This window comes from Elgaria multicarinata, chromosome 11 (assembly GCF_023053635.1).
Source record: "Elgaria multicarinata webbii isolate HBS135686 ecotype San Diego chromosome 11, rElgMul1.1.pri, whole genome shotgun sequence".
Taxonomy (NCBI): Eukaryota; Metazoa; Chordata; class Lepidosauria; order Squamata; family Anguidae; genus Elgaria; species Elgaria multicarinata.
Window position 1 is genome coordinate 37,672,072 of NC_086181.1, and position 12,807 is coordinate 37,684,878.

The 12,807-nt window shown below is 44.5% G+C and overlaps 1 protein-coding gene across 1 annotated transcript in view; it reads left to right on the forward strand.

The window, feature by feature from the left end:
- The window catches only part of ADCY4 (adenylate cyclase 4), a 54,398-nt gene extending 41,821 nt beyond the window's left edge, over positions 1-12,577 (forward strand). Inside the window, exons 21-26 of the mRNA XM_063137935.1 lie at positions 1,966-2,124; positions 3,801-3,950; positions 5,064-5,171; positions 8,843-8,957; positions 9,663-9,787; positions 12,357-12,577. Of these exons, the coding sequence (XP_062994005.1) occupies positions 1,966-2,124; positions 3,801-3,950; positions 5,064-5,171; positions 8,843-8,957; positions 9,663-9,787; positions 12,357-12,494 (795 nt within the window). The 3' untranslated portion in view covers positions 12,495-12,577. The remainder of the gene's footprint in view (positions 1-1,965; positions 2,125-3,800; positions 3,951-5,063; positions 5,172-8,842; positions 8,958-9,662; positions 9,788-12,356) is intronic.
- Positions 12,578-12,807: the final 230 nt, after the last annotated feature.

Sequence of the window (12,807 nt, forward strand, 5' to 3'; positions counted from 1 at the left end):
AATGAAACGTGTGGACTGAGAGACAGGTCATTTTGGGTATATCGTGGCCAGGGTGGGGAGACCCTGTATTGCGTGGCCACTATTGGAATGCAGTCCTCCATCATAGATGAGGCTAGTTGGGGCTAGCAAGTTGGGCATAGCCCCAATCACAAAAATTTGGGGCATGTTGGATATCTCTTTGCTTTAGTGTTCGATGCAAGAAACCGCGGCTTCCTGCATCTCCTCTCTAGGCTCCCCTGCACTGCCTCTGCTTCCTCTTTTCATTGTGGTTTGATTGTTTGTTGTCCTGTCATGTGTTTGCTAGGTAGGTTTAAAAAATATTTTAAATGCGGTTGAAGTGGCTGAGTGGTGAAGGGGATTTCCTTTGTCCTTTTTGTTCAAGGCATCTTTCCTCACCGTAGTTTGGGGAGAAAGTGCAGCACGGCAGAAAGAACACTGCCTAAGGTTTGTATGCATGCAGCACCTGGTGAAATTCCCTCTTCATCACAGCAGTTAAAGCTGCAGGGGCCCTGCCCTGCTTTGTATCTGTTCAAGAGGGCAGGGCTCCTGTAGCTTTAACTGTTATGATGAAGAGGGAATTTCACCAGGTGCTGCATGCATGCCAGTGACACCTGCTGAAATGCCCTTTTCTATCCAACTGTTAAAGATGCAGGAGCCCTGTCCTCCTTTCCATATGGTCAACCTAGGCAACGTGCAGTAGAGCAAAAATCTGTTTACTGCTACAAAGTGGTAAAGAGGTCAAGTTGGGCTTGTTCACAACCTACATCTGATATCATTATAGCTTTGTAGAGGCTGTGGAATGGAACTGAGTTTACATTTAGATTGATGACCAGGCAAATGTGACCTAATTACTGCTCTTTAGTGGTTTCCTGCTGAATTTCAATGGTAAACCACCAATATTTATGGCCACTCCTGGGGGTGGGGATTTCGGTCGGGCACAGTGCAGACGGTGGTGGGCCTGGGGTGAAAGTGTATCCTCAACCCTGCGTCATTCTACAATGCAAATGATGTGGCACAAGCAGAAACTAGCCTCTGAACTACACGCAAGAGAAGAATTCAACTAAAGTTACATTGGCGCAAGCGCTCTTGGCCACATCGTTGTGCCTTAAGCTTGTGCAACCAGTTGCACAAGCGTAACGGGTGACCTCTTGTGCAGTAGAAAGATTAGCTGAGCTCTGCTAGCACTGTTTGAGTTTGCTGCCAACACTGTTTGACACTGTTGGATACTGCCTAGGGTGACCATGTGGAAAGGAGGACTGGGCTCCTGTAGCTTTAACAGTTGCAGAGAAAAGGAGATTTCAGCAGGTGTCATTTGTATGCATGCAGCAGCTGGTGAAATTCCCTCTTCATCACAATAGTTAAAGCTGCAGGAGCCCTGCCCTCTTTTGTATCTAGCCACAGGGGCAGGGCTCCTGTGAATTTTTTGGCTTCTCCACACAGGACTTAAATCCTGTGATCACGATTGGTTATTTACATAGGTTTGTGGGTGATTTACATGATGTTGTCAGCCTCCAGGGCCCCTCCCGTGCTTTATGACCTTTATCCCGGCTTTGTAAAGCTTGGGGAAAGTGCAGTTTTTTTTCTCTAGGAAGCACTATGAATCACTTTACTGGCTGGGTGTACTCCTGTAATTGCAGTATACCACAGCACCATCTAGTGGCTATAAAATGGAACCTACAGAACCTAACGAGAAAGAAAAGCCTGAAAAAACAGCCTGTGCCAAGTGCGCCAGCCTGTGTAATGGAGCCAATCTTAATCTCGCAAAGAATTCAGAAGCAGAAGCTCTGGTAAAGGGGTGGGATTTCAGCCTTGTGTGGATAAGCTTTTTCACTCCAGCCTTAAAAGATGGTTTGATGATGATGATGATGATGAAGAAGAATATTAATTCATTGCTTTACAAAAGGGAAGATCTCTGCCCCAGGAGTTCACAACCTAACTTTCTTCCCCCGCCCCCCCCCCCCTCAGAATGAGTATTACTGCCGCTTAGATTTCCTTTGGAAAAAGAAGTTCAAGAAAGAACGTGAAGAGATTGAAACCATGGAGAACCTCAACCGCGTCTTGTTGGAGAACGTGCTGCCTGCTGATGTCGCCCAGCTGTTCATTCGCCAGAACCGCCGCAATGAGGTGAGCCTTGAAACTTGACTTGAGCACCACAGCCTTGTGGTGAAGAGACATGTCTGCACTTCGCATGTCATACCAGCATACTTGTATTTATTTACTATGTGCATACTTTATATGTGGTTTCCTCTGGCTCTTGTTTATAACCTAGCTGTTCTCCATGATGTGCATCAAGGGCTCAGGCCTAGGGTGACCATATGGAAAGGAGGACAGGGCTCCTGTATCTTTAACAGTTGTATTGAAAAGGGAATTTCAGAAGGTATCATTTGTATGCATGCAGCACCTGGTGAAATTCCCTCTTCATTGCAATAGTTAAAGCTTCAGGAGCCCTGCCCTCTTTTGTATCTAGTCAGTCTAGTATAGCTCCTGCAGCTTTAAGTTTTCTGATGAAGAGGGAATTTCCCCAGGTGCTGCATGCATACAAATGACACTGGCTGAAATTCTCTCTTGATCACAACTGTTAAAGATACAGGAGCCCTGTCCTCTTTTTCATAGGGTCACTCTATTAGGGAGACATTTTCCTCCTTCTCTCAAAATACTAGAACCCGGGGTCATCCCATGAAGCTGATTGGTAGGAGATTCAGGACAGATAAAAAAGGAAGTCCTTCTTCACAAAGCTCATAGTTAAACTATGGAACTCACTTCCGTGAGATGTGGAGATTGCCACCAGTTTGGTTGGCTTTAAAGGGGGGTTGGATATATTCCTGGAGGAAAAGGCTGTCAATGGCTACTTGCCCTAATGACAAGCCGTAATTTACTGACAAGGCAGTAAATCTGTATGCACCAGTTGCTGGGGAACTTGGGCAGGCGGGTTCTGTGGCAACTGTGTTCTGCTTGTGCACTCCTGGTCAACAGCTGGTTGTCCACTGTGAGAACAGAGTGCTTGAGTAGTTGGACCCATGGTCTGATCCAGCAGGGCTCTTCTTTTGGGTGGCCCTATGGCACTCACCTCCCAGTTCAGTCTCCTTAAAAAGGAGAACCTTTTTGTCCTGCCATAGAGCACGGGTGGGGAACATGCGGCCCTCCAGATCTCCTTGAACTACAGGGGGGATTCCACACGTCTTACTGAGGGCGCTTCCATGCGCCCCCAGTGCGCCCCCAAAGTGATCGTGTAGCTTGCCTGGAGAAGAGACGAGGAAGAGGCGTCCTTACCGCCACCGCCACCGCCACCGCCACCGCCACCGCCACCGCCACCGCCACCGCCACCGCCACCACCTACTTCCTCGCCGGCCAGGTTGGAGAGCTCGGCAGAGCCGAGCTCTCTGACCCGGCCGGTGAGGAAGTAGGTGGGTGGCGGGTGGCGGCGGTGGCAAGGACGCCTCTTCCTCGTCTCTTCTCCAGGCAAGCTACACGATCGCTTTGGGGGTGCACTGGGGGTGCATGGAAGCGCCCTCAGTACGACGTGTAGAATCCCCCCAACTCTCAACTCCAGCCAACGTGGCCAATGGTCAGGTATGATGGTATTTGTAGTCCAGTAGCATATGTGCAGACACAGGCTTCCCAGTACCGCTTTAACCACTATACCACATTGATTCTCATGCTAAGGGAAATTGGCTAGAGCCTCCTAACCCCCACCGCAAGCATCTTTGGGGCTGCAGAAGTTGGATTTCCTTGACCTGGGACTTTAAGGGCTGCCCTGCCTGCAGAGCTCTGATGTTCCCTCTGCACCCTTTCTCCGCCAGCAGGATCTTTACTATCAGTATTACGACTGTGTCTGTGTTCTCTTCGCTTCCATCCCCGACTTCAAAGAATTTTACACCGAATCCAACGTCAACCGTGAAGGTCTTGAGTGCCTTCGGCTACTTAATGAGATCATCGCCGACTTTGACGAGGTATTGGGAATTCTAGCACTGGAGTAATTTTGCGGGTGGGGGGAGGGAGGGATGTGGAATATTTTACACAATTTGCACAGCGGAACTCTGGGGCTACTGCTGAAAAGGCCCTGCTTCTTATGGATACCAACGAGGCATCTAAATAAGGCTGTATTTGGGGGCAGGGCTATGATTATGGGAGGATTCAGTCTCTGAGGTTATAGGGCAGGATCTACACTACTGCTTTAAAATGGTTTATAAAAGTTTTGACAACTGTTGGGGCCCAGGACACACTCCATATACAGTTTTCAAAATGTTTTCAAAGTGTTTTATCCTGCTTTGTGTAGATCTGGTCCCAAGATACAGGGAAATGGAATTTTGCTAAGCTTAAATAGTGGAGGCAGTGGTGTGTTTCATGACTTTCCCCCTTCCTCCATGGATCGTGCCCACTGTTTTGCCAATGGGGAGATGTGTGTGAAAGGGTCAGAAAATGTTCACCCTGCAAATATTCCCCCTCCTTTTAATTCCTACTTGTGAACTGCCAGGGATATCTGAACCAACACCCTACCATGGCACCCATAGTTTAGGGTGTCATGTCAATAATACTGCTGTCACAGATTCAATTCCAGTATAGGCCACTGGTGAATGATGAGGATGAGAAAGATTCACACCGTTACAGAGGGATGCTTATTTGTTGGAGACAAAATGCTAGACTAGATAGGATGACCGTACGGAGGACAGGGCTCCTGTGTCTTTAACAGTTATATACAAAAAGAGAATTTCAGTAGATGTCATTTGTATGCACGCAGCACCTGGTGAAATTCCCTCTTCGTCACACAACAGTTGCAGGAGCCCTGCCCTATTTTGTATCTGGTCACTCTAATAAAAGAGGGCAGGGCTCCTGCAGCTTTGACTGTTGTGTGATGAAGAGGGAATCTCATCAGGGGCTGCATGCATGCAAATGACACTGGCTGAAATTCCCTTTTCCTTATAAACTGTTAAAGGTACAGGAGCCCTTTGCTCCTTTTCATATAGTCATCCTAGGACTAGAGAGACTATTGATATGGTCCAGGAAGAATGTTCTTTGCTTCATAACCACTAAAATAAGCAACCGTCTTATCTCCCTTTCAACAGCTACTCCTGAAGCCCAAATTCAGTGGAGTGGAGAAAATCAAAACCATCGGCAGCACCTACATGGCTGCCACTGGCTTAAATATGGCAGCTGGCCAAGATAACCAACAGGTGATGCCTTCCTTTCCTTCTGAATTGTTGAATCAATGTTCTTCACCCAGGGACGAGATCCAATTCAGCCCCCAAGCACGACTCCACACTTCCAGCGACAGAGGGTTCAAAAGTGCTTTATTGATTATAATCAAGATCTGAGTCTCTTGAAAGCGAGCAGTCAGACAGAGACATTGGGAATTCAGCACAGCATTTGAGCCTGCAAGGGGCAGGACCCAGTAGCAGCATAAACCAATCAGAACATAACACTGGAGCATAGCTAATTTTGCTAAACAATCCCCTTTGTTCTATAGTAAGTTACAGAAAGTTAACTTTGACACAGGAGTACTGGAGCCGAGGCTATGTTTTCATTAGATAAGACAGACACAAGGAGACATCCAAGGAGACATTCTCGCATACATGACATTTTGCCTGCTGTATAATGACTACTTCACAGCTTCCTTTAGAAAATGGAGGCACCTATGCTAACAGAATGACCCGACTTCAGGCTTCTCTGGCCTAGTACCCTCCAAATGTTTTGAACTCCCATCAGCCCTGTATGGCCAAGGGTCATGAATGCTGACAGTTGTAGCCCACAATATCTGGAAGACACCAGGTTGGAGAAGTCTGCTTTACATCTCCCAGTTTCTACCGTGCAATTCAGCTTTGGCATTCCAAACCCTTGGGAGTGCCTTTCCACAGAGTCAAGTTACACAAAAAAAGCAGGTTCATATATTTGGCGATGAATTGCAGGGTGAGATAAGACTTAACAGGACTCTGGATTTTACACCTGTTTTGCCGCAGCTCCTCAGAACCTCTCCATAGTTACACCACTACTGTGCTTGTGCTGCTCAAAAAAACTTATCACTCCTGAAGCTTTCTGAAAACTTGCCTAGGATTTGAGTCAATCTGCCTTGGAGAACAATCACAGATGTTTTGGGGTAGAGGAACAATTTAAGTCGGCTGACCAGGAGGACAGGGCTCCTGTATCTTTAACAGTTGTGATGAAGAGGGAATTTCAGCAGGTGTCATTTGTGTGCATGCAGCACCTGGTGAAATCCCCTCTACAGCACAACAGTTAAAGCTGCAGGAGCCTTACCCTCTTTTGTATCTAGTCAGTCTAGTATAACTCCTGCAGCTTTAATTGTTATGATGAAGAGGGAATGTCCCCAGGTGCTGCATGCATACAAACGACACTGTCTGAAATTCTCTCTTGATCACAACTTTTAAAGATACAGGAGCCCTGTCCTCCTTTTCATATGGTCACCCTAATTTAAGAATTGCCTCACCTTTTCTCCCACGGCACAAGCACAGTAGTGGTGTCATTATAGTGAGGTTCTGAGGAAGCTGCAGCAAAACAGATGTAAAATCCAGAGTCCAGTTAAGTCTTATCTCACTCAGCAATTCATTGCCAAATATAAGAACCTGTTTTTTGTAACTTTGTTCTGCCGTGCATATAGTTATCTGATGTTATATTTTTCAATCTTGTTACAATTTCTTTCATACTCAGATTAATCAGTTCTTTTACCCCCACTGTTTTGGCTGCTAATCAGATTTTGTGCAGTTGTGTGCTGTTTAGCATTTGTCCTGGCAGCATAATTGCAACTGCTGCCTCTGTTTTGTGCTTTCGTTTGGGGGCTACGACAGTTTTGGAGCATTTCCATCATTGGGTCATCTTGGGCCTTGGCATGTGGTACCCATGTTGCAAATGTATAAACTTCTAAGCAAATTCTGTGGTTGCAAACTTCTAAGCAAAATCTGTGGTTGCAAAGTTGCAGGCATGCTGGGAAGGTGGTGTGTTTCTTCCCGCAGCCTAGTAAAAAAAGCACGTAGTGTTAGGTTAAAACCACAAAAGCACTTCTAACTCTCCACTGACACTGAAGCTTCGAAATCATTATGGAAGTTGTCATCAAAATAGGCATCAGCGTAAGCCTAGATGTGGTGATAAGGCTGATAGGGCCTGTTTGAAAGACAACTCTTCTTTGCTGCTCTCAAGAACCCTGTTTCCTTTTTGGTCTCTGTCTGTAAGACTCCATTCGGTCAGGCTGAAGTTGCACATAGTGATGCAACCTCCGGTCGGTGTGTGTGTTATCTCGAGATGCACTGTAAGAGGAAGTCTCAGTTGAATGGATTGACTGATCTTAGCTGAATTCCTGTAGGAATTTCTCCCCACCCACTTAGGGGTTTGGAAATGCTGTTCCAGCCAGCATGTGACCATATGGAAAGGAGGACACCGCTCCTGTACCTTTAACAGTTGCATAGAAAAGGGAATTTTAGCAGGTGTCATTTGTATATGTGGAGAACCTGGTGAAATTCCCTCTTCATCACACCAGTTAAAGCTGCAGGAGCTATACTAGAGTGACCAGATTTAAAAGAGGGCAGGGCACCTGCAGCTTTAACTGCTGTGATGAAGAGGGAATTTCACCAGGTTCTCCATATATACAAATGACACCTGCTGAAATTCCCTTTTCAATACAACTGTTAAAGATACAGGAGCCCTGTCTTCCTTTTCATATGGTCACTCTACTTTACTGCTTTGGCCAGTAGGGGCCAGGAGAAGCACTTGGTAACTCTGGATTGGGTCCTTTTAAATTCCTAAATGCACCCCCTGCCCACAGGCTATTTAGCGAGCAAGATTCAAAAGCCTCTCCCTAAAGGCTCGGGGAACCAACAATTCTCAAAGTCCAGTCTGGTGAGCAGCCCTGGGAAGTGAGGGAAGTAAATTGAGTAGGCCTTGATCCTTAACAAAGCTAATGGGATGCCCAGGCCGTCTCCAGCCTCATCCCGACAACTTTGGAAAGTTGCGTCTTTGGCCTGCACCTCAAATTGCTTTAGGAATAAGCTCTCCTTTCTGCTCTTCAGAATGGCTCAGGTTCTCCAGTGTTGGTACTTTTACTACTGGGGAAGTGGTTATAACCTCTGAGAGCCCCTTGCCTTCAGCAGTTCCTACTCCTTCCCCTTCAGAGCATCTTGATTGGTTGGGCGCTGCCACTCTTCCAGCCAAGGGAGCAAGCCTAGAGTCTGAAGACTTCTTCTCTTCAGTGGCTAAACACTCCAGCCATTTCGCAGATCGGCATGCAGGCAATGGCTTGGATATGTGTTGCCCGCTAACCTAAGCCGTAAGAACAGAAGAAGAGCCCTGCTGGATCAAACCAAGGGTCCATCTTGTCCAGCACTCTGTTCACACAGTAGCCAACTAGCTGTTGACCAGGGACCCACAAGCAGGACACGGTGTAGCAGCACTTTCTCACCCATGTTCCCCAGCAGCTGATGGCTTGCTTCCTCTGATCCTGGAGGTAGCATCTAGCCATCAGAACTTGCAGCCATTCATAGCCTTCCCCTCCAGGAATTTTATCCAACCCCCTGTTAAAGCCATCCAAATTGGTGGCCATCACTACCTGTTGTGGCAATAAATTCCATAGTTTAACTATAGAATCCAGGGAGGAGCCAAAATGGCAGGTTGGCTGATGGAGAAGGCTTCACTGTCTCACTTCTTCCTCTGAGGCAGCCAGGTAGAACGATATTCAACTTTTTGTTGTTGCCTGAATCATTCTATTTCTAGGGACTGGCTTCTTCTTGTTGTTTTTACCAAGTTCGTTTCCTTTTGACATTGATAGGTGTGACTTGATTTAGTTTGCCTGCTCTCTCAATTGGCTTATACTGATACATGTGTTTGTTGGTGGTCCCTGCAGGATATCGAGAGGAGTTACACTCACCTGGGAACTATGGTTGAGTTTGCCATGGCTTTGGTGGCCAAACTAGACATTATCAACAAGCACTCTTTCAACAGTTTCAAGCTACGAGTGGGTGAGTGTGGTTGATCAGAGAATGCTCCCATTCAGACCTCACCTTCATTATGAATACACAGTGTGATGAAAACAGACTTGAAGTTTTTAGAGCAGCAGGGTGGAATCCCCTGGAAGTGCCCTCACTGAAGTCAGTCCAAATGTACCTATTCCTATCCAGGGTCTAGCTCTGAAAAATACTGGCTCTTCAAATTAACAGCAAATGTTGGCAGTGCACAGCACTGATCGTCAAGCACCTGTGACCTCAACAAGACCCTTCCCCTCTCCAATTTCCAGTTTTGCACTTTCCTTTTTTTCTTTTAAAGTTCAATTTAAAAATTAATAAGGTGATGAATGAACTTCTAAGCCATTCAGACGGTGATCTTGAAGATTCAGGGAAAATTTAAAAAAGCAGACAGACCCTTGAAGCATGAGAAGTTGGGTAGGACTGATACCTTGACCAATGTTCAATTCCCTGTCATATGTACCTGACAGTTCACTTGTGAAGCTTTGCACCAGAGAAGGTGGGAGAAGGCATATAGTGTGGGGTTTTGGGGGGGAGTTTTTGAGTCTCTTGAGAACTTTTGACCTAGCACTTCCTCTAGGCTTGCTAAGTTCAAAATATGGCCCCTGTTAAAAATAAAGAAAATAAATATTCACTCTCCACAGGAATACAGTCTTTAATCCACTGCATATCTGTAGCCCAACCCTATGGTATGTTTTCTAGGTGTAAACCATGGACCAGTTGTAGCCGGAGTGATCGGAGCCCAGAAACCCCAATATGATATTTGGGGGAACACGGTTAATGTGGCCAGCCGGATGGAGAGCACAGGAGTGCTGGGAAAGATACAGGTAGGACCTTCAAAACAATAGTTTTCTGACTGGCTGCACTGATTTCTGTGTTTTCAGTGCCGTGTTTCTCCAGCAAGCCATATTCCATTTTTCAACCTGTCAAGCAGATTCAAGAGGATGAAGGCCATAGAATTTCCTCAATGGGTCTCCAGTTAGGAGTCACAGGGCATGAGATGAACATCTAAAAGACAGAAGGTCTCTCAATGGTTTCTCATGGGCATTTGGAGACTGTTTGGCGCGGAGTAAATAAACATGCTGTTTTGCTATTAAAGCTCAGGCTTTAAACTTTTTAAAACATTCAAAATTTACTGCATGTCTGCACTGCTCGAGCTTCATTTTTTAATGTTTTTTTTTTTTTTAGCAAAATCAGTCTGGTAGATCTCTAGCAATAAGCGTTACACTAACATATTCGAATATAGATAAATTTTATCGATAAGATTAGAAGAGGCGTGTGTTCCGATTATCCAATTTTTGACTATTACTTCATATGTACAGTTTGACTAGAAGTTATAATTTGGGGCAGGGGGAATGACACCAGTGGGGGTAAACATATTTCCACCAAATAATTAAAAGTGTTCAAAGTAGACCTGTGCAAAAATGACATCTTGAAGTTCTCCACTGTACTTGTGGGCAAATGGAGTATTTTAATGAAATTCTTTAGTGGAAGAAGAAATTCTCTAAACATTCCTCAGGTATGGGCCTCAGCATTTGCAGTGTCAGTAGCACAGCTGCTTTCTCCCCTCCTGCCAATGCAAACAAAGTTTATTTATTTGTTTGTTTCATTTTGTTGCCAATGCAAGTAGTAACATCAGCAACAACAAGAGCAAATGTCTGGGCCCACCATTTTGCATCCTCTGCAATGTCCCAGGCTTAATGCCATTCTAAGGCACTACAGTACAGAAGTGGAAGCTACCACAAGAAATAATAAAAATATTATTATTTGGAGAATATTTGGAGTAAATTCTGCAAAATGAGCTTTTTTTTATTATTCTTCTTATTTATTTATTTCATTAAATACCACCCTATAGCCAAAGCTCTCTGGGCAGTTTACAAAAATTAAAACAGTAAACATTAAAAACAAATATACAAAAATTAAAAGCAGAAAAAACAGACAATATCTATTTAAAACAACTATTCTCAGGTCAGTTATTTATTTATTTATTTATTTTATTACATTTATATACCGCCCCACAGCTGAAGCTCTCTGGGCGGTTTACAACAATTAAAAATAGTAAACATTAAAAATATACAAAAATGTAAAACCCATAAAAGCAGTATGAAAACAACAGTATCCATTTAAAAACAACAATTCTGGGGTCTATTAAAAACAAACTTAACGTTGTTAAATGCTGTTAAAATGCCTGGGAGAAGAGAAAAGTCTTGACTTGGCGCTGAAAAGATAACAACGTTGGCGCCAGGCGAGCCTCATCGGGAAGATCATTCCACAGTTGGGGGGCCACCACTGAGAAGGCCCTCTCCCTTGTTGCCATCCTCCGAGCTTCCCTCGGAGAAGGCACTCGGAGGAGGACCTTAAATGTTGAGCGCAGTGTATGGGTAGGTTCATGTCGGGAGAGGCGTTCCATCAGGTATTGTTAAAAACTCAGCATATGCTGTTAAATGCCTGGGAAAAGAGAAAAGTACTAAAAGGTATTTGGCAGTCAATATTTCTGTTTTTGTTTCTGTTTTTCAGGTCCTATTGGAAATTCATGTATTTGGGGCATAAAAAAGTGTTTTTAAACCTGTATAATAATCCTTTTTCCACTGATGAAGACCTTGGGGTCGAAATGCGTTTGCAATTATTCTTTGTTGTATGTTTGTAAATTTTATATATATGTGTGTTTTATGATTAAATATATTTTCTATGGACACGTGATTTTATTTCAGGAGGTATAGCTCCACTTGAATTTGGCACATTTTTCTAATTTGTTTCCTTAAACCTATTTTGTTCTTCGGATTATTTTTGTTTTAAGATAACCCCCTTTTTTTTTTTATCAGATTGGTGTAGCATGACTTTCAAGCCACAATAGATCTGTTAAACCTATATACCAACATATTCATGATCTACTTCCATTGTTCTTTTCGGTTGATAGCAATCTTACAGAGAAGCCAGCCAACGCTGCATTTTAATGCTGAGTAATATTTGCAATTCTGAGAACTTTTGCAACTCTTATATTTTTCCATTAAAACAATTTTGCTGAAACTTCTTTAAAGGCTTGTCCAGCCAAACAGCATCTGGAATTATCTTCTGCTGTTGATTATGAATTATGTACCTGCACTGGTAAAGGAATGTTAATAATCAAAAGTAAAATATGGGGCTTGTATATTCATTGTGACGGTTGTCACCCTACTCAACCAAGAGAAATCACGTTTCCTCCTCCCTCCCAATCCCCTTTCCTTTTGTGCCATGTCTTTTAGATTGTAAGCCTGTGTGCAGGGACTGTCAAGAAATACTTTTGTAAGCCGCCATGAGAGCCTTTTTTGGCTGAATGGCGGCATAAAAATCCTTAAATAAATAAATAAATAAATAGCACACTTTCTCATTTATATTCCCCCTCTTTTCTCCTCGTAGGTGACAGAAGAAACAGCCAAGGCCTTGGAGACACTGGGTTACGCATGCTCTCTCCGTGGGGTTATCAAGGTTAAGGGCAAAGGCCAACTGCGAACATATTTTGTTTGTACGGACATGGCCCCCAAACACCAATGCTGAGCTGAGTCTCTTGGAATGAAACTGTGACAAACATCAGACTCTTGAGGGCTGGAATTTCCTGTGAACACCTGCAAGCCCTTCCTTCTCCCGTGGCGGCAGCTAGAGGCTTACTTCTAATTGACCTCTCTAGCACTTGATTTCATGTGGGTCTTTGTGGTCCGTACTTGGTTTGTGGGCTGCCAAAAAGACTCCGCATGTCATAATGGACTGGCTATAAGAAGAGGCTTTAACAGCGGGACAGGGGAAAGAGATCCCAGCAGAACACCCCACACAGGAAAGTAATGTGAGGTGAAGGAGCTGTCTTAAGAACAAT